Here is a 21,832-nt window from a genome sequence, read left to right as displayed (position 1 = left end):
GCCATCCCCAGGCAAGGTGTAAGTGGGGAAAGAAGAAGGGAGGCGTTTCATCATCAGCAAAGGTTAGGCCTGTCCAGATTTGGCTTTGCCTTCTGAGCCTGATAGGGAGTGCCTCCACACTGTAGGATGAGTGCAGTTTGACACCACTTTAACTCAATGGCACATCAGTATTGACTGATGGATTTTGCTAGCTGTCCCCTGCCAGGCGTTGCTGTGGCCCAGTCTGGTGATCTGGAAAATAAAGTAATGAGAAAGTAGGTTCTTGTAGGTTTTTTCGGGCTATAGGGCCATGCTCTAGAGGCATTTTCTCCTGACGTTTTGCCTGCATCTATGGCAAGCATCCTCGGAGGTAGTGAGGTCTGTTGGAATTAGGGCAATGGGTTTATATATCTGTGGAATGGCTGGGAGAAAAGTGTTCCTGCCCTACATCAAGGGAACCACTGACCGCATAGGGACGCTGATGAGGAAACACAACATACAAACAATCTACAAACCCACCAAGAAAATCCAACAAATGCTACGTTCAGCAAAGGACAAGAGGGATCCTCTCACCTCTGCAGGAGTCTACCGTATACCATGCAGCTGTGGACAAGTCTACATAGGGACCACCAAACGTAACATTGCCCAAACACGAATCAAGGAACATGAAAGGCACTGCAGATTACTTCAACCAGAGAAGTCAGCCATAGCAGAGCACCTGATGAACCAGCCTGGACACAGCATATTATTTGAGAACACAGAAATGCTGGATCACACCAACAACCACCATGTCAGACTACACAGAGAAGCCATTGAAATCCACAAGCATGTGGACAATTTCAACAGAAAGGAAGAGACCATGAAAATGAACAAAATCTGGCTACCAGTATTAAAAAACTCTAAAATTACAACAGCAAAACAACAGAGAGGAAACAACCAGGCACATCTTAACACCTCTCAACAGAACATTTTCCCAGGCTCAGGCAGGCCTTCAAATGCTAATGAAGGTGGTCAGCTGAAACATTCACACCTAGCTTCAGCAGAGAGCTCTTCGCCCCACCCCAGTCTTTCCACAGATATATAAACCCATTTTCCTATTTCCAACAGACCTCACTACCTCTGAGGATGCTTGCCATAGATGCAGGCGAAACGTCAGGAGAAATGCCTCTAGAACATGGCCCTATAGCCCAAAAAAATCCACAAGAACCTAGTGATTCCGGCCATGAAAGCCTTCGACAGTACATTAATGAGAAAGTGTTGGTTTTGTAATATATGTAATGTCTTTTATGCTTGAAGGTAAACGGTACTTCTTTGTTAGTGTTGATGTAGAGATGGTCTGGTTTGTTTACTTTGGAACAGGGGTCCTCAAACTAAGGCCCAAGGGCCAGATACGGCCCTCCAAGGTCATTTACCTGGCCCTCGCTCAGGGTCAACCTAAGTCTCAGACTACTTGAAAGTACACAACAACAAGTCCTATGTCATCAGCCAAAAGTAGGACCACATTTTCCATTTTATTTCTCGTGTCAGGGCAGCCAGTCAATTATATTGGAGTCCTCGTGGACAACAAGTTAAACATGAGCCAACAATGTGCTGTGGCGGCAAAAAACCCAATGGGATTTTGGCCTGCATTCATAGGAGCATAATGTCTAGATCTAGGGAAGTAATGCTACCCCTCGATTCCGCTCTGGTTAGACCACACCTGGAATATTGTGTCCAATTCTGGGCACCACAATTCAAGAGAGATATTGACAAGCTGGAATGTGTCCAGAGGAGGGCGACTAAAATGATCAAGGGTCTGGAGAACAAGCCCTATGAGGAGCGGCTTAAGGAGCTGGGCGTGTTTAGCCTGAAGAAGAGAAGGCTGAGAGGAGATATGATAGCCATGTATAAATATGTGAGAGAAAGCCACAGGGAGGAGGGAGCGAGATTGTTTTCTGCTTCCCTGGAGACTAGGATGCGAAACAATGGCTTCAAACTACAAGAGATTCCACCTGAACATTAGGAAGAACTTCCTGACTGTGAGAGCCGTTCAGCAGTGGAACTCTCTGCCCCGGAGTGTGGTGGAGGCTGCTTCTTTGGAGGCTTTTAAACAGAGGCTGGATGGCCATCTGTCAGGGGTTATTTGAATGCAATATTTTCTGCTTCCTTGGAGACTAGGACGTGGAACAATGGCTTCAAACTACAAGAAACAAGATTCCACATGAACATAAGAACTTCCTAACTTTGGGAGCTGTTCAGCAGTGGAACTCTCTGCTTCGGAGTGTGGTAGAGACTTTTAAACAGAGGCTGAATGGCCATCTGTCAGGGGTGATTTGAATGCAATATTCCTGCTTCTTGGCAGAATGGGGTTGGACTGGATGGCCCATGAGGTCTCTTCCAACTCTTTGATTCTATGATTGTCTGGTTTGTTTACTTTGGAACAGGGGTTCTCAAACTAAGGCCCGAGGGCCAGATACGGCCCTCCAAGGTCATTTACCTGGCCCTCGCTCAGGGTCAACCTAAGTCTCAAACTACTTGAAAGTACACAACAACAACAACAACAACAATCCTATGTCATCAGCCAAAAGTAGGACCACATTTTCCATTGAAATACTAATACGTTTATTTATTATTTATTATTTATTTTCAGTATTTGTATTCCATCCCTCTCACCCCACAGGCAACTCAGGGCGGATTACAATGTACATAAGTATAAGTAGTTTGTATTGTCGAAGGCTTTCATGGCCGGAATCACTGGGTTGTTGTAGGTTTTTCCGGGCTATATGGCCATGTTCTGGAGGCAATTTTTCTCCTGACGTTTCGCCTGCATCTGTGGCAAGCATCCTCAGAGGTAGTGAGGTCTGTTGGAAGTAGGAAATATGGGTTTATATATCTGTGGAATGACCAGGGTGAGACAAAGGACTTTTGTCTGCTGGGGCTAGGTGTGAATGTTCCACTGATCACCTTCAATGGCTTGGAAGTGCCTGGGGGGAATCTTTTGTTGAGAGTGATTTTATGTGCCTGTTTGTTTCCCCTCTGTTGTTTTGCTGTTGCAATTTTTGAGTTTTTTAATACTGGTAGCCAGATTTTGTTCATTTTCATGGTTTCCTCCCTTCTGTTGAAATTGTCCACATGCTTGTGGATTTCAGTGGCTTCTCTGTGTAGTCTGACATGGTGGTTGTGAGAGTGGTCCAGCATTTCTGTGTTCTCAAATAATATGCTGTGTCCAGGCTGGTTCATCAGGTGCTCTGCTATGGCTGACTTCTCTGGTTGAAGTAGTCTGCAGTGCCTTTCATGTTCCTTGATGCGTGTCTGGGCAATGCTGCGTTTGGTGGTCCCTATGTAGACTTGTCCACAGCTGCATGGTATACGGTAGACTCCTGCAGAGGTGAGAGGATCCCTCTTGTCTTTTGCTGAACGTAGCATTTGTTGGATTTTCTTGGTGGGTCTGTAAGTGGTTTGTATGTTGTGTTTCCTCATCAGTTTCCCTATGCGGTCAGTGGTTCCCTTGATGTATGGCAAGAACACTTTTCCTCTGGGTTATTTATTATTTATTATTTAATTTCAGTATTTGTATTCCATCCTTCTCACCCCACAGGCAACTCAGGGCGGATTACAATGTACATATACATGGCAAATGTTCAATGCCATAGACACACAACATATATAGACAGACACTCAGAGGCTATTTAACATTCCAGCTTCTGGCCACCAGGGGAGCTGTCGCTTCACTATCCATTTGTGACACTGATGAAGTGCTTCCTCATTCTTTGCATACTTCCTGGATATTTTTATGGCCTCGTAAATCAGTTAAATTATATTTCTATTCATTTAAATTATTGTATTGTTTTATTGTATTTGTAATTTGCACTACAAATAAGATATGTGCAGTGTGCCTAGGAATTAATTCATGGTTTTTTTCAAATTATAATCCGGCCCTCCAACAGTTTGAGGGACTATGACCTGGCCCTCTGTTTAAAAAGTTTGAGGACCCCTGCTTTGGAACATGGAACATATTATTGTCCTTCATTAGGGGTCCCTTTCAAATCTATGATACTGTGAGAATCATATATATCTATCTATATCTATGGCTGGATGGCTCTCTGTCAGGAGGGCTTTGTTTATGTTTTCTTGCCCTAGTGAAAGGAGGTGGACTGGATGGCCTTTAAGCCGCATTTCTCAACCTTGGGGTCGGGACCCCTGCGGGAAGGTCATGAGGGGGTGTCAGAGGGGTTGAATGTAGAATGAATGCAGTATGGCAACACTTTATGGAATGCATCTACATGGTAGAATGAATGCAATTTGGCACCACTTTATGGAGTGCATCTGCAATGTAGGATGAATGCAGTTTGGCACCACTTCAACTGCCATGGCTCAATGGACACATCTACATGGTAGAAGTTAGGCAGTTTAGCACTACTTTATGGAGTGCATCTACACTGTAGAATGAATGCAGTTTAACACCATTTTAACTGCCATAGCTCAATGGGCACATCGACACTGTCGAACAGTGGTTCTCAATCTTCCTCAATCTTTGAACAGTGGTTCTCAATGTTGCGACCCCTTAATACAGTTCCTCATGTTGTGGTGACCCCCAACTATAACATTATTTTCATTGCTACTTCATAACTGTCATTTTGCTACTGTTATGAATTGTAATGTCATTCAATTGTAATGTCATTTCATTCACTGGACCACATTTGGCACAAATACCCAATATGCCCAAATACTGAATACTGGTGGGGTTGCAAGGTGAGGGGTGGGGAGGTTGTTTTTGTCATTTGGGAGTTGTAGTTACTGGGATTTATAGTTCACCTACAATCAAAGAGCATTCCAAACTCCACCAGTGATGGAATTGAACCAAACTTGGTACAGAACGCTCACTAACACAAAATACTGGAAGGTTTTGGTGAACTTTGACCTTGAGTTTTGGCATTGTAGTTCACCTACCTCCAGAGAGCACTGTGGATTCAAACAATGATGGATCTAGAGCAACCTTGGCACAAATACTCAATTTGCCCAAATGTGAACACTGGTGGAGTTTGGGGGAAATAGACCTTGACATTTGGGCATTGTAGTTGCTGGGATTTAAAGTTCACCTGCAATCAAAGAGCATTCTGAACCCCACCAATGATAGAATTGGGCCAAACTTCTCACACAGAACCCCCATGAACAATAGAAAGGCCTTTGGCGACACCCTGCCCAGGGGTCCCGACACTCAGGTTGAGAAACAGTGCTGTAGAATGAATGCAGTTTCTCACCACCTTAACTTTCATGGCTCATGGGAGCTATAGTTTGGTGAGGCACCAGCAAAGGCCTAAATGTATAGCTCCCATGATTCCATAGTATTAAGCCAGAACATCTCAGCTGGTGTCAAACTGCATTGATTCTGCAGTTTAGATACACCCAATGCATTATTTACTGCAGACCATGATCTCAGGGCATACCCACCGCACTGCCAAAGTGTTGTCTTGGTCATTGCACTTCCCCTGTCGCCCATGTGCGCCTTTCTCTTTGTCACGCTCTTTCTCTTTCCGTCCTTAGGATGACTTTATATAATGGGCAATGTCCAATCAGAAACCACACAAGAATCAGAGTCTGCCAAAGACGGGGAGGAAAAAGCCAACCCGGAAAGAAGCAAGCCGGATCGAGTCCAGAGTAGCAGCACCAAGCATGACTTGGGGAACTGCTCCCCCAACCCCGAGGCCCCGGAGCCAAAAGCAGCCAGTCCGCCTCTGAGCAGCGAACCGGGTGGCGGGGACAGGCAGGCGGGGGCTGCCGAAATGGGGAAGAACCACTCCAAAAAATCCAAGCTGAAGCTCTCCTCCATGTGGACCCAGAACGTGGTTAGCGGCGGGATGAAGGAGACCAGCCTCTGTAATCAGGACACGGGGACAGAGAAGCGGGGACTGGCCTGCCTCAGCGGAGCTGACCTCCAGGGCGGGCAGACTTTGGGAAACATCTTCCAAGAGGAGCCCAAAGGGTTGAAGGCAGCCTTGAGGCCTCCTCAGGGGGCCGGCGCAGAGGCGAGAGACTTGGGCGCCAAACGAGCACCAGCAAAAGGGAAGGGCAAGCCGGAGGGTGGCCATCTTGACAAGAACACGGAGGGGCCGCTGTTCCTTCAGCCGGAGAAGCTGGCAGAACTGGACCGAGTTACAGAAGCACCCAAGGATGTGGTTGAAAGAGAGGTTTGTTGGACTCAACACACTGAAGCCCGTGCCAAGGAATACCTAGAGAATGAGGGTCAAGTGTCAGAAGCTTCAGCCAAGAAGCAAGCGGTGGCCACGACGGAGAGAACGGAATCGTCAAAGATGACTGAAGATGTTTGGGTGGGCCCTAGACCTCTGAACGAGAGGAGCCCAAGCAGCCCATCTCCTTTCAGCTGCATGGTTCTACCTGGAGGGAAGAAGGCCTTTCTGTCCTGGATCCAGAAGGAGAAAGAACAAACGTGCCACCGGGACAATGCACCAGGGCGCGAGGGAGACTCCAAGGACCCGGCTTTGGTTGCCTTACTGCCTGAGGAGCTGGCCAATGCTTCAGGTGGCCCCATAGAAAGGTCCCAAGCCTCCAGAAATGAGGCCAAGGCCGAGGTGAAGTACGAAGGTCTGGGAGCAGAAGCCGTCAGTTCCGAAACGATGCAAGAGCTGCTGGAGAAAGGCTTGAACTTTCTCTACAAAGTGACCATCCAGCCAGGGCAGTGGCCACCTAGCATCAAGGCGGTCAAGCAGAAGCCCAGCGTCATCTCTTCCGGCATCTCCTATGCCGACGTTCTGAAGCAGAGCCCTCAGAAGAAATCCCCCGCCGGGGCCCCGGTGTTGCCAAAAGCACTGCACCACCTCACCGCCGCAGGCAAGAAGCTGCCCTCCTTCAAAGGTCTGGAGAGGAGCAACCCGGAGGACTTCTCTTCCCTCAGCCACATGTTCCTGGAGCACTTCAAGAAAGTCCCCCCGCCTAAGGAGCCCACTACCTCCCACGCTCCCATGCAGCAAATGGTCACCTTCTTTGAGGAATTCTCTCCCAGCAACACCAAGCGGACCGAGTGGCAAAGACCCCGGCCGCCGACCCCATACCCTCAACGCCGCAAAACTCAGGGAAGAAAGCTACCCAAGTTTGGCACCGCCATGTCACAGGTTGTTGCCTTCCTAGAGAGCGACCCTAAGTGTGACTGGCTCCTCCATGATGACAGCCAGGCCTCCTTGGATGAGGCCATGGTGGCCGCCGAGGAAGGGGGCAAGGAGCACGTGGAGCCACCAATTGGGGTCAACAAAGGGGCCGAGGAAGCGCCAAGCTCTTCTCCACCTGTCGCGTCCCTCTCATTGGCTTGGGAAATTTCAACAGAAGTGGATGAGACTCCCCAGAGATCACGCAGGAGGCTGCAGGGACTGGAAGAAGGTGCAAAAGAAGCGTCGCCACTCAAGATAGGTCCCTTTAGCACTGCCTGGGGCCTCAGTTGTCCATTGGCACCTACGCAGCCTCTCCAAAAGGAAGAAGAGGTCATGATGCCGCTGCTCAACCCAGTTCCTCATTCTTCCAAGGAAATGTTGGAGGTGCCCAGCCCCGCCGTCTCGGCCCCTCGATCTCTCTGCGTCTCCATTGGACTGATACCGGATCAGAAAGTGCCAGCCGCGGCTCAGGCGAGGCCCAAGATCCGAAAGCAAGGCTCTGCCGCTCCAAAATCTAAAGAGAAACTCAAAACTTCGGGGCAACCCAAAGCTAAGCCGCCTAAGGGGAAAGGGCAAAAGCAGTGGCCCCGAGGTTATGGCATGACGTCCCCTCTGAGATTAGAGGGCGTCCCTCTCTTCCCACCTTTCGAAAAGGTTGCACGGCCTTTCTATTTCGGAGAGCCATTGGTGAGTTGAGTTACTTTGGCTGAGCTGCATTTCTTGTGTTTGTGTGCTGCTGCCTGGTTGTTGTTTTTTTAAATATCTTTTTATTTAGAATATATGCTCTTAGAGTAGAGCGAGATAGAAAAGTCTAAAATTTCATTTTATTTCCATACAATTAAAAAAACATGAAATTACGTTTACATCGAAAGAGGGGGAACAATGGTTTGACAGAAAGAATGAAGGTAAGGTAGGGGTAGTGGGGGGGGTGGGAGTGGATTGGGGTTGGGGAAAGAGAGGGAGGGTAGAGTGGGTAGACAAAGTGACCAAAGAAATTGGACACTTGTGGAAAGACACTTCCAGGTTTTCCAGGTCACAGCTTGACCTTCTTGTTCATATTTATTTGTATATGTTTATGTATATGTATATGTATATGCATATGCATATGCGTGTGTGTGTGTGTGTGTGTGTGTGTGTGTGTGTGTATATAAGTATATATATTTTGGTTATTAGAAATTTTCTTGATCTTTTTCATTGCTATCCCGATATCTACGGTCTTAATTAATTATATGTATATTATTATTATTATTATTATTATTATTATTATTATTTACTTCTTATTCATATTGTGTCATTCTTAGAAAACCTATTTCCTTATTCTCTTTTTCCACATAATCTAATATTTTGTCCCAGTTTGTTTCTCTAGATTTGATTCCGTTATGTGACAGCCTTTGCGTTAGTAGGTCCATGTTCATTATATCTAAAGATTTTACTACTTTGCATTTCCACCACATGTGAAAAAAGTCACCTTTTTTCCCCACACTTCCAACAGGTTCCTTCTTTTCTTCCTTTGTTGAACTTTGCTAGTTGGACAGGGGTTAGGTACCACCTATGGAAGAGTTTTAGCCAGTTTTCCTTAAGTTCAGTAGAGTAAGTGTATTTTAATTTTCTCTGCCATATCTCCTCCCATTCTGCCTGGTTGTTCTTACCTTATCTTTTGAGGATAGATTTTCACGTTATTTTGATCTTTACCAGTCTGGTTCAGGACACAGTTTATAAAAACAGATCTGCTAGCAGTGTTGTTCTTAATAAGAGAGTAATACATTATTTGTTTATCAGTTTGGATTCTATTTGCTTAGTAGATTCACTCAGTCCATTTGTGCTGTCGCACGCTGGGCCTGTGCATAAGACTGTAGACAGGACATAAATTCTGTGTGCCCAACAGGACGCTGGGGCTGCCTCAGATTAAAGGCCCTTGGATTTCCTTAAAACAGAGTCTTTAGATTGCTTAAAGGTTCAACAAAGTTATTTATTAATGAAAACAAACAGGTACTTTAAGGCTTTCTTAACAGTCTATTGGCTCTCTCTCAATCTTGTCCACAGGGAACAGGCACTACCTTCATAACTGTAACTACTAGGGAAATCCTTAACTTCTAATCTGGGCAGTCTGTCTTTGCCTCTGTTGGCGTGGAGCCCCTACACCCGGTGCCAACTGCTTCTGGCTTCCGCGAGTGACCCTTACCAAGCAGAGCTTTGTAGACTTCCAGGGGAAAAAGAATTCAGGTTTCCGTGATGGCTGACTGAAGTCCTTCAGCAAAGAAGCTGTAGGGCTGTATAACCTTGGCCAAGCTGTGGGCTGTATATCTCCCCGGCCAAGCCGTAGAAGACGAAGCTTTCTACAGGAGCTCTTGGTATTATGTCCTGCATGAAAGGCTTCTCTGTGTGGATTGAACCCAAACTGGCTCTTATTCCCTCCAAAACCCAAAAAGGGGGTGGGACCAGGGAACCTAACTATAATTGACAGGTGGCTTGCCCTATGATTGCAGCCAAAAGAAGACACCTATCTGCAGAGTCCCTGAAACTTAGGACTACAACAAACATTCAGTGCAAAGCAAACAAAATTGGAGCTCCTGGTACAGTTGCTGAATTGCTGAATACACTATTGCTGAATGAAATCTCTAGGACTTCCAACAGAATTCGGGCCTATAAATATTACATTACGGAGAAGTCATATTTAATATTCGTATCTATATAAATAAAAAATGTAATGTTCGTTTGTGGGATTAACAGAACTCAAAACTACTGGACAAAACGACACCAAATTTGGCAGCAAAACACATTCTAATCCGATCTATGTCTTTCAAACAAAAAAACCTGTAAAAAATGAAGGGGAAATAACTTAAAACTCCCCCAAAAGGAAAATGCCTTACAGAGCATGCGCAAAAGCCCCTCTCCCCATTGCACGAGAAGAATGAAGCACCAACCGTTGTGAGGGAAGAGAGGCCTAGCCATGGAGTCCCTTTCCATGCGTGGGCCCTCCTTCCTTCCTTCCCTCCCTCCCAGTCTTCTTCCTCTCTTTGGCGGCCCCACCAAACACAGACCTCTCCTCCTTCTTTTCCCCCTGGAGAGGCGGGCGGGTGGCTACTCCGTGTGGACGCTGCTCGCCAGGCTTCACCTTCCCTTGCCTGGGCGTCGACGAGAAGGGAGCTCTGCAGCCCTCAGCCTTGCAGGGCCCGGCGGAGGCAGGAGGCATTTTTCGAGGTGGGTCTTGCTCACACACATTGGCCCCTTCTTTCTGCCTCAACCGCAGGGAGCCTTCCATATGAACCTGGCTGCGTGCCCTCCCACTGAGCAGGGAAGGTGCCCCACAGCCAAGAAGATGGGGCAGCGCTGGGTGAGTGAAGCCTGCCTTGAAAAGCACCACCCGCCTGCCCCACGCCCGGCCCAGCAAGGCTGAGGGCCACAGCAAGGCTCCCTTCCTGCCAGTGCCCAGGCAAGAGGTAGAGAAGGAAGGAAAGAGGGAGAGAAGAAAGGATTGAAAGAGGGCGTGAAAAAAAGAAGGAAAGAGAGAAGGAAGGATGGAAGCAAAGAGCAAAAGAAAGGAGGAAAGAAAGAGGTAGAGAAGGAAGAAAGGGGAGAAAGAAGGTAAAAAAGGGGGGAGGGAGGAAAGAGAGAAAGAAAGAAAAAAGGAAGGAACGAAGGAAAGAGGGAAAGGAGAGAGAGAAAAAGGGAGGGAAGGTTGGCCACAGCAACGCTAACAGAACAATGAGTGTCCATCACTCATAACCCCCCCCCCCAAAAAAAAAATACAGTGGAAAGGACTTAAAACCCCCCAAAAGATAAATGACGAAAAGATAAATGACATACAGAAAAAAGGGAAGGAAGAGGGATGGATGGATGGATGGATGGATGGATGGAAGGAAGGAAGGATGGTGAAAAGAAAGAAGGAAGGAAGGAAGGATGGAAGGAAAGAGATAAGGAAGCATGGAAGCAAAGAGTGAAGGAAGGAAGGAAGGAAGGAAGGAAGGAAGGAAGGAAGGAAGGAAGGAAGGAAAGAGGTAGAGAAGGAAGAAAGGAGAGAAAGAGGAAAGGAAGAGGGATGGAAAGAAATGGGTAGAAAAAGAAGGAAGGAGAGAAGGAAAGAAAAAAAGGAAGGAAAGAGGGAGCGAAGGAAGAAGAGAACGAAAGAGAAAGAGGGAGGGAAGGAAGATGGAAGCAAAAAGCAAAGGAAGGAAAGAGGCAGAGAAGGAAGAAGAAGAAAGAGAAAGGGAAGGAAAAGAAAAAGGGAGGAAGGAAAGAGGTAGAGAAGGAAGAAAGAGAAAGGGAAGGAAAAGGAAAAGGGAGGAAGGAAAGAGGTAGAGAAGGAAGAAAGAGAAAGGGAAGGAAAAGAAAAAGGGAGGAAGGAAAGAGGTAGAGAAGGAAGGAAGGAAAGAAGAAAAGTGAAGGAGGGAAAGAAGGAGAGAAAGAGAGAGGGAAGGTTGGCCACAGCAACGCGTGGCGGGTACAGCTAGTATGTAATATTTGTATATGGAACCCCCAGTAGCACAGTGAGTTAAACTGCTGAACTTGCTAACTGAAAGGTTGCAGGTTTGAATCTGGGGAGCGGGGTCAGCTCCTGCTGTTAGCCCCAGCTTCTGCTAACCTAGCAGTTAGAAAACATGCAAATGTGAGAACGTATTGTCGAAGGCTTTCATGGCCGGAATCACTGGGTTGTTGTAGGTTTTTTCAGGCTATATGGCCATGGTTTAGAGGCATTCTCTCCTGACGTTTCGCCTGCATCTATGGCAAGCATCCTCAGAGGCAGTGAGGTTAGGGTTACCCACTACCTCTGGGGATGCTTGCCATAGATGCAGGCGAAACGTCAGGAGAGAATGCCTCTAGACCATGGCCATATAGTCCGAAAAAACCTACAACTCAAATGTGAGATCAATAAGTATTGCTCCGGCAGGAAGGTAACGGCGCTCCATACAGTCATGCCAGCCACATGACTTTGGAGGTGTCTACGGACAACGCTGGCCCTTAGAAATGGGGATGAACACCAACCACAAAGTCAGATACAATTGGACTTAATTTCAAGGGAAAACCTTTACCTTATATGTAATATTTTTTTAAATGGCCAAAAGTCCATTTTGAACCCACAGTATCTTGACAAGTAGTGCAGTCTCTCCATCTTCTGAATCTGACCTTCGGGAAGCAGCAAAAATAACAAAGTGTTGTCAAAGGCTTTCATGGCTGGAATCACTGGGTTGTTGTAGGTTTTTTCGGGCTGTATGGCCATGGTCTAGAGGCATTCTCTCCTGACGTTTCGCCTGCATCTATGGCAAGCATCCTCAGAGGTAGTGAGGGCTGTATGGCCTTTAGACCATGGCCATACAGCCTGAAAAAACCTACAACAACCCAAAAATAACAAACCCCACTGGGATAGAAGAACAAGTCCTGCGGGATAGAGGTTGTGATGGCTCGAGGGAAGAAGTGCACAAATGGGGCTGGAACCCTTCTAAAGCAGCATCGAACAAAGCTGCACCTGTGACACTCTTTATAGATATGTAAAGAGGGTCACCCCTCAGTCTTCTCTTCATCAGGATGAGCATACCCGTTCCCTCAACCTTTCAGGGTACATTTTGTTCTCCATACATCTTTTTCTTGTTCCTCTTCTCTGAACCCACTGTAGCTGGTCCATATCCTTCCTAAAATGAGGTTCTGCTATTCCAGATAAGGTCTGACTAATATAGTGGGAAGGGTCACCTCTCTCCAGCTGCTTGATGGCCACAGCAGTGCCTTCCAGGTCTTGGCTGAAGGAGAGAGCTGCATATGTGATCTTGTACACATAACAGTACCTTGATTATTAACAGAAGAGTATGAATAAGCTGAATTTGGTGTGCAAGAAGAGCATATATCAAAGTTTTAAGCAAGGACATCTTTTTTTTTTGTCCAGGAGACACCTCTTTCTCTGGACAAACCAGCTGGTATCGACCAGGATGCGACCTCCGCCCAGGACAAACCTGTCCAAGACCGAGAGGCCGAACAGTCTCCTGCGCACCATTGGCCAGCTTTCCAGGTGGCAAATTCTTGTTCCATGAAGTGCTATTGTAAACACCGGGATCAGAGGAAGCTGCCCAAGAACGTCATGGCTTGGTGAGCAGGAGTGTGCCCGGTACTGTATAGTTATCTGGCTGAGAGGAGCCCCTGGTGACACAATGAGTTAAACCCTTATTTATTTATTTATCGTGTCAGTATCAACCAGACAATTGTATTACATTCTAAACAATTTTTTAACAAACAGACAAAACAGAGTTTGCAAGCTTGGTAGTTGATTGAATGTCCTTTGACCAGTATCTGGCCTCTGGTGTTGCCGCAAGAAGGTCCTCCACTGTGCATGTGGCAGGGTTCAGGTTGCATTGCAGCAGGTGGTCAGTGGTTTGCTCTTCTCCACACTCGCATGTCGTGGATTCCACTTTGTAGCCCCATTTCTTGAGGTTGGCTCTGCATCTCGTTGTGCCAGAGCACAGTCTGTTCAGAGCTTTCCAAGTCGCCCAGTTTTCTGTGTGCCCCGGAGGGAGTCTTTCATTTGGTATCAGCCATTGATTGAGGTTCTGAGTTTGAGCCTGCCACTTTTGGACTCTCGCTTGCTGAGGTGTTCCAGTGAGTGTGTCTCTGTAGATCTTAGAAAACTATTTCTTGATTTAAGTCGTTGACGTGCTGGCTGATGCCCAAACAAGGGATGACCTGGAGATGTCTCTGCCTTGGTCCTTTCACTATTGGCTGCTACTTCCCAGTGGATGTAAAGTGGCACAATGCCGGCTAAACAGTGTAATTTCTCCAGTGGTGTAGGGCGCAGACACCCTGTGATAATGCGGCATTTCTCATTAAGAGCCACATCTATTGTTTTAGCATGGTGAGATGTGTTCCACACTGGGCATGCATACTCAGCGGCAGAATCATAGAATCATAGAATCAAAGAGTTGGAAGAGACCTCATGGGCCATCCAGTCCAACCCCTGCCAAGAAGCAGGAATATTGCATTCAAATCACCCCTGACAGACGGCTCTCACAGTCAGGAAGTTCTTCCTCATGTTCAGATGGAATCTCCTCTCTTGTAGTTTGAAACCATTGTTCCGCGTCCATGTTTAGCCTGAAGAAGAGAAGGCCGAGAAGAGATATGATAGCCGTGTATAAATATGTGAGAGGAAGCCACAGGGAGGAGGGAGCAAGCTTGTTTTCTGCTTCCTTGGAGACTAGGACGCGGAACAATGGCTTCAAACTGCAAGAAAGGAGATTCCATCTGAACATGAGGAAGAACTTCCTGACTGTGAGAGCCGTTCAGCAGTGGAACTCTCTGCCCCGGAGTGTGGTGGAGGCTCCTTCTTTGGAAGCTTTTAAACAGAGGCTGGGTGGCCATCTGTCGGGGGTGGTTTGAATGCAATATCCCTGCTTCTTGGCAGAATGGGGTTGGACTGGATGGCCCATGAGGTCTCTTCCAACTCTTTGATTCTATGATTCTATGAAGCAGAAAACAAGCTTGCTCCCTCCTCCCTGTGGCTTCCTGTCACATATTTATACATGGCTATCATATCTAACGGTGCTCCATGCAGTCATGCCGGCCACATGACCTTGGAGGTGTCTACGGACAATGCTGGCTCTTCGGCTTAGAAATGGAGATGAGCACCACACCCCAGAGTCAGACATGACTGGACTTAATGTCAGGGGACTACCTTTACCTTTTATCATATCTCCTCTCAGCCTTCTCTTCTTCAGGCTAAACATGCCCAGCTCTTTAAGCCGCTCTTCATAGGGCTTGTTCAAAAAGCATCAAAAAGCATCCGGGCATCCCCTGGGCAACGTCCTTGCAGATGGCCAATTCTCTCACACCAGAAGCAACTTGCAGTTTCTCAAGTCGCTTCTGACCCGGAAAAAAAAATCTGGCTGAGAAGGAAAAGCAGTGTATCTGCATCGCAAGTAATTTCTGCCAGTTTAACAATCATGACTTCCTCTTGAAGAATCCTGAGGGTTGTAATTTAATGGGGACGTTGAGATAGGAGATCCTCACACCCTACCCAACCATTAAAGGAAACATTAAAAGGATTTCCAGTAATTTCCTGTTGTTATAAGGGGCTTATGGATCTCTAAAGGGGGCAAAAGTGCCCAGGGGAGGTTGGTGGCCTTTTGAAACTGCAGAGCAGTGCTGTAGGTGAGATGCAGTCCTCCAAAGTCTCCTGGGGGGTCATAATGCATCCCCTTAGCCTCCCACATTTCCCCACCCCAAAGCAAGTCTTTGCCTCGTAACCACCCCCGTGTTTTCGAATGCGCAAACTCCAGATGTTGCTTAGCAACGACCCACACAGCTTCTTCCCCAGTCCTATGGCTATGTGACTTTGGACCGGTGGTTCTGACCTCTTTGCGGGTCACGGACCCCCCTCAAAATTAGGAAGAAATCCCCTCGTTCAGCTCAATGAATTTCAACAAAAATCTCAGGGCAACAGGAATCGAAGGGAGAGAAAAATTCGTTAAGTTCACAGCTTGAGAATCCTGTTTTAGACTACGCAAATGCGTATGCTGCATTGGGCCCATCAAATATACTATTCTACAACTCCCAGAAGATGTTATGAACAGAGGCTTCTTGGAGTTGTAGTTAGGGGATCGGAAAAGTCTCAAATCAGTGAGAATTTAAATCAGTTAAAAACAAGGTGCTCATGATCAATTGGGAGAGGCCATCCAGAGTTTTGGAGTTGGGTGCCACCTCTACGCAGATGACACGCAACTCTACTACTCTTTTCCTCCTAATTCCAAGGAAGCCCTTCGGGTGCTGGACGAGCGCCTGGCCGCTGTGGCTGTCTGGATGAGGAGGAACAGGCTGAAGATTAATCTCGACAAGACAGAAGTCCTCTTCGTAGATCGCAAACCAGATCGGGGTATAGGGTGGCAACTTGTGTTGGACGGGGTTGCACTTCCCCTGATGTCACAGGTCCGCAGTTTGGGGGTCCTCCTGGACTCATCACTTACACTTGAAGCTCAGGCGTCGGCCGGGAGGGCCTTTGCACAATTAAGACTCGTGTGCCAACTGCGACCGTACCTCGTGAAGGTGGATCTGGCCAGGGTGGTCCACGCCTGTCACCTCCAGATTGGACTACTGTAATGCACTCTACATGGGGCTGCCCTTGAAAACGGCCCGGAAATTTCAACTGGTTTGAGTGGCGGCCAGGTTGTTAACTGGAGGTTGTCAACCCTTCTGTTTAAGGAGCTCCATTGGCTGCCGTTCATTTACCAGTCCCAATTCAAGGTGCAAGTGCTTACCTACAAAGCCCTAAACGGTTTGGGACCCGCCTACCTGCGTGACCGCATCTCTGTGTACGAACCCACACGATCTCTTCGATCATCTGGAGAGGCCCTGCTCGCGCTCCCACCACCATCGCAAGCGCGATTGGTGGGGACGAGGGAGAGAGCCTTCTCGGTGGTGGCCCCTCGACTCTGGAACTCACTCCCCAGGGACATTAGGCAAGCCCCAACTCTGGCAGTCTTTAGGAGGAGCCTGAAAACGTGGTTGTTTCAGTGTGCCTTCCCAGAATAAGGAAACTCCCAGCAATATGTCCCTAAACGCACTTTATTAATGATCTAAGTTTGTCTGCACATTTCCTCCCTCTCCAAAATTTCTACCTGTTACATGTCACCTTGTCATGCCCAGCATTATTTTTTTAAATTTTTTAATTATTACATTTGGCCCAGCCATAGGTTTTTAAATGCGTCGTGTTATTGTTAATGTTTATTGCTTATTTTTGCTCATGAGTTTGTTTACTGTTTTGTATTATTGTTGTATTGTGGGCTCGGCCTCATGTAAGCCGCACCGAGTCCCTTGGGGAGATTTTTTTTTTGTCATGTCAGAAGCAGCTTGAGAAACTGCAAGTCGCTTCTGGTGTGAGAGAATTGGCTGTCTGCAAGGACGTTGCCCAGGGGACGCCCGGATGTTTTGATGTTTTTAGCCATCCTTGTGGGAGGCTTCTCTCGTGTCCCCACATGGGGAGGTGGAGCTGATAGAGCAGTGGTTCTCAACCTTCCTAATGCTGCGACCCCTTAATACAGTTCCTCATGTTGTGGTGACCCCCAACCATAACATTATTTTCATTGCTACTTCGTAACTGTAATTTTGCTACTGTTATGGATTGTAATGTAAATATCTGATATGCAGGATGTATTTTCATTCACTGGACCACATTTGGCACAAATACTCGATATGCCCAAATTTGAATACTGGTGGGGTATTGGACGGGGGGGGGGGGGGGGGGGGTTGATTTTGTCATTTGGGAGTTGTAGTTGTTGGGATTTATAGTTCACCTACAATCAAAGAGCATTCTGAACTCCACCAACAATGGAATTGAACCAAACATGGCACACAGGACTCTCATGACCAACAGAAAATACTGCAAGGGTTTGGTGGGCATTGGCCTTAAATTTGGGAGTTGTAGTTCACCTACATCCAGAGAGCACTGTGGACTCAAGCAATGATGGATCTAGACCAAATTTGGCACAAATACTCAATATGCCCAAATGTCAACACTGGTCAGTTTGGGGAAAATAGACTTTGACATTTTGGGAGTTGCAGTTGCTGGGATTTAGAGTTTGCCTACAATCAAAGAGCATTCTGAATCCCATCAATTATAGAATTGGGCCAAACTTCCCACACAGAACCCCCATGACCAGCTGAAAATACCGTGTTTTCTGATGGTCTTTGGTGACCCCTCTTACACCCCTCGTGACCCCTCCAGGGGTCCCGACCCCTAGGTTGAGAAACACTGTGATAGAGGGAGCTCATCCGAGCTCTCCCCGGATTCGAACCTGCGACCTGTCGGTCTTCAATCCTGCCAGCACAGGGGTTCAACCCACTATGCCACTGGGGGCTCCCCTTGGGGAGATGATAGCGGGGTACAAATAAAGTTATTATTATTGTTGTTATTATTATTATTATTATTATTATTATTATTATTATTATTATTATTGGGCGGACTACGATTCACCCAAGAAGGGTGTAGATGTGCACAGAAGCTGGTCTACTCATCCGCACCATTGCTCTGTTTTCCTTTCAACCCCTTTCCCTGCAGGCTCAACCCCTCCACCAACCATTTGGCAGAACCGCCCTGGGTTGCTACTGCCATGCTGGCTGTCTCCCTGGTTGCTGGGACCAAGTTCTGCCTGGACTCTTTCGACCAACAACATGTTGCCAAGGAGGACTGAAGCTCCCTGCCCCTTCCCCAGGCCTACGCAGCAATAAAACTTGTATACCACCTGCCTGACACTGCATTGTCTCACCAGGAGTTTTCTTGAGATGACGGCAATTGCAAGCGATTTCTGAACTGTACAAAGTGGGCACCGTATGGCAGGGGTGGGAATCATTCATTCTATGTGGGTTCAAGGAAGTATCTCTTTCCATACATATCTATATAAATAAAAATGTAATGTTCGTTTGTGAGATTAACAGAACTCAAAAACCACTGGACGAATTGACACCAAATTTGGACACAAGACACCTAACAACCCAATGTATGTCCTTCACTAAAAAAAAAATTGATTTTGTCATTTGGGAGTTGTAGTTGATGGGATTTATAGTTCACCTACAATCAAAGAGCATTCTGAACTCCACTAATGATGGAATTGAGCCAAACTTGGCACACAGAATTCCCACGTCCAACAGAAAATACTGGATTTGGTGGACATTGACCTTGAGTTTGGGAGTTGTAGTTCACCTACATCTAGAGAGCACTGTGGAATCAAACAATGATGGATCTGGACCAAACTTGGGAAGAATACTCAATATGCCCAAATGTGAACACTGGTGGAGTTTGGGGAAAATAGAATCTTGACATTTGGGAGTTGTAGTTGCTGGGATTTCTAGTTCACCTACAATCAAAGAGCATTCTGAACTCCACTAATGATGGAATTGAGCCAAACTTTGCACACAGTTCTCCCATGACCAACAGAAAATACTGGAAGGGTTTGGTGAGCAGTGTCCTTTGGTGTTGGAGTTGTAGTTCACCTACATCCAGAGATCACTGTGGACTCAAACAATGATGGATCTGGACCAAACTTGGTGTGGATCCTCAATATGCCCAAATGTGAACACTGGTGGAGTTTGGGGAAAATAGACCTTGAGATTTGGGAGTTGGAGTTGCTGGGATTTCTAGTTCACCTACAATCAAAGAGCATTCTGAACTCCACTAATGATGGAATTGGGCCAAACTTCCCACACAGAATCCCCCACGACCAACAAAAAATACTATGTTTTCTGATGCTCTTCAGTGACCCCTCTGACACCCCTTTGCGATCCCCTCAGGGGTCCAGACCACCAGGTTGAGAAACACTGATCTATATAAATAAAAACGTAATGTTTGTTTGTGGGATTAACAGAACTCAAAAACCACTGGGGGAATTGACACCAAATTTGGACACAATACACCTAACAACCCAATGTATGTCCTTCACTCATAAAAACACTGAAAAACACAGAAGAAGGGATTTAAAAAGCCCCAAAAAGCTAAATGATGAAAAGCTAAATGACAATACAGAAAAAGGGAACAAAGAGGGAGGGAAGGGGAGAAAAGAAAGAAAGAAAAGGGGGGAAAAAGAAAAGAAAGAGGGAGGGAGGGAGGGAAAGAAGGAAAGGGAAAAGGAAGGAAAGAGATAGAGAAGGAAGAAAGGAGAGAAAGAGGGAGGGAAAGAAAAAGGAGGAAGGAAGGAAAGAAGGAAGGAAGGAGTGAAGGAAAGAAAAAAGGGAAAGGAAGAAGGAAAGAGGGAGGGAAGGAAAGAGAGAAGGAAGAAATGAGAGACAGAAGAAGAGAAAGAAAAAAGGGGGAAGGAAGGAAAGAGATAAAGAAGGAAGGAAGAAGAGAAAGAAATACGGGAAGGAAGGAAGGAAGGAAAGAAAGAGTGAAGGAAGGAGGGAAAGAAGGAGAGAGAGGTTGGCCACAGCAATGCGTGGCAGATACAGATAGTATACACACACACACACACACACACACTAGCTGTACCCACCACGCGTTGCTGTGGCCAACCTTCCCTCTCTCTTTCTCTCCTTTCTTTCTCTCCTTCCTTCCCTCCCTCTTTCGTTCCTTCCCTCTTTTTCTTTTCCTTCTTCTTTCTTCCTTCTCTGTTTCTTTCCTCCCTTCCTTTGCTCTTTGGTTCCATCCTTCCTTCTCTCTTTTTTCTTCCTTCCTTCCCTCTTTCATCCCTTCTCTCCTTCCTTCCTTCCCTCTCTCTTTTCTTTCTTCTTTCACTTTTTTATTTCCTTCTCTCCTTCCTTCCTTCTCTACCTTTCTTTCTTCCCTTCTTCTTTCCCTCTCTCTCCTTCCTTCCTTCCTTCCTTCTGTGTATATGTGTTTTGTGTGTGTGTGTGCATATATGTATGTGTTTGTGTATATGTATGGTTTTGCGCATGCGCTGTAATGTATTTTTTGTTTTTTGTTTTTTTAAGACTCCTTTGCTGTGTTTTTCAATGTTTTTATGAGTGATGGTCACTTGTTGGCCTGATAGGGTGTCTTGTGTCCAAATTTGGTCTCAATTCATCCAGTGAATATATATATATATATATGTGTGTGTGTGTGCGCGTGTGTGCACGCACGCGTGTGTGTATATAAATACCCCTGGTGGTGCAGCGGGTTAAACCGCCAAGCTGCTGAACTTGCTGACTGAAAAGTTAGTTCGAATCCAGGGAGCAGGGTGAGTTCTTGCTGTTAGGTCCAGCTTCTGCCAACCTAGTAGTTCGAAAACATGCAAATGTGAGTAGACCAATAGGTACCGCTTCTGCAGGAAGGTAACGGTACTCCATGGCCACATGACCTTGGAGGAGTCTCCGGACAATACCAGCTCTTCAGTTTAGAAATGGCGATGAGCACTACCCCCGAGTCAGACACAACAAGACTTAATGTCAGGGGAGACCTTTACCTTTACTATATCTGCTTAGCATCTCCAAATGTGAGAACCACTTGCTAGGGGGTTCAAAAAATAAGGACTAGTAGCTTCCATATCTTATTCTCCTCTTCCCTAAAAAGTGTTTTTTTCCTTCAAAATTTAAGCTACCTTCTGTTAAATTCTGGTTTGAATTGGAGGTCCCTCAAGACTGGAAACATTGCCTCTATATACAAAGGACTTGGCTTGCAACTCGAATGTACTAGCTGCATGGCCTGAATGTCCATTAATGCTACCCTCCCAACACGGAAAACAACTGTTTGAACCTGTCCTGTTTAAGTTGTAAAGACTCTTGGGGAGTTGTATTGCCGAAGGCTTTCATGGCCGGAATCACTGGGTTGTTGTAGGTTTTTTCGGGCTATATGGCCATGTTCTAGAGGCATTCTCTCCTGATGTTTCGCCTGCATCTATGGCAAGCATCCTCAAAGGTAGTGAGGTCTATTGGAACTAGGAAAAAGGGTTTATATATCTGTGGAATGACCAGCGTGGGACAAAGAACTTTTGCCTGTTGGAGCTAGGTGTTAATGTTTCAACTGACCACCTTGATGAGCATTTAATGGCCTGGCAGTGCCTAGGGCAATCTTTTGTTGAGAGGTGATTAGATGTCCCTGATTGGGCGCTGCATTTGGTGGTTGTTTTGCTGTTGTCATTTTAGAGTTTTTTTTAATACTGGTAGCCAGATTTTGTTCATTTTCATGGTTTCCTCCTTTCTGTTGAAATTGTCCACATGCTTGTGTATTTCAATGGCTTCTCTGTGTAGTCTGACATGGTGGTTGTGAGAGTGGTCCAGCATTTCTGTGTTCTCAAATAATATGCTGTGTC

At 46.4% G+C, this 21,832-nt stretch overlaps 1 protein-coding gene across 1 annotated transcript; it reads left to right on the top strand.

The window, feature by feature from the left end:
• LOC137095668 (uncharacterized) lies at positions 1-18,283 on the top strand. Its single transcript, XM_067462435.1, has 5 exons — positions 1-62; positions 5,503-7,808; positions 10,372-10,455; positions 12,997-13,196; positions 18,151-18,283. The coding sequence occupies exons 2-5, from the start codon at positions 5,517-5,519 to the stop codon at positions 18,281-18,283; spliced, it is 2,709 nt and encodes a 902-aa protein (XP_067318536.1). The 5' UTR covers positions 1-62; positions 5,503-5,516.
• The last annotated feature ends 3,549 nt before the right edge of the window (positions 18,284-21,832 follow it).

Source organism: Anolis sagrei, chromosome Y, assembly GCF_037176765.1.
Source record: "Anolis sagrei isolate rAnoSag1 chromosome Y, rAnoSag1.mat, whole genome shotgun sequence".
NCBI lineage: Eukaryota > Metazoa > Chordata > Lepidosauria > Squamata > Dactyloidae > Anolis > Anolis sagrei.
The sequence above is the reverse complement of the archived record's forward strand: the minus strand, read 5'-3'. Positions and strand labels throughout refer to the sequence as shown.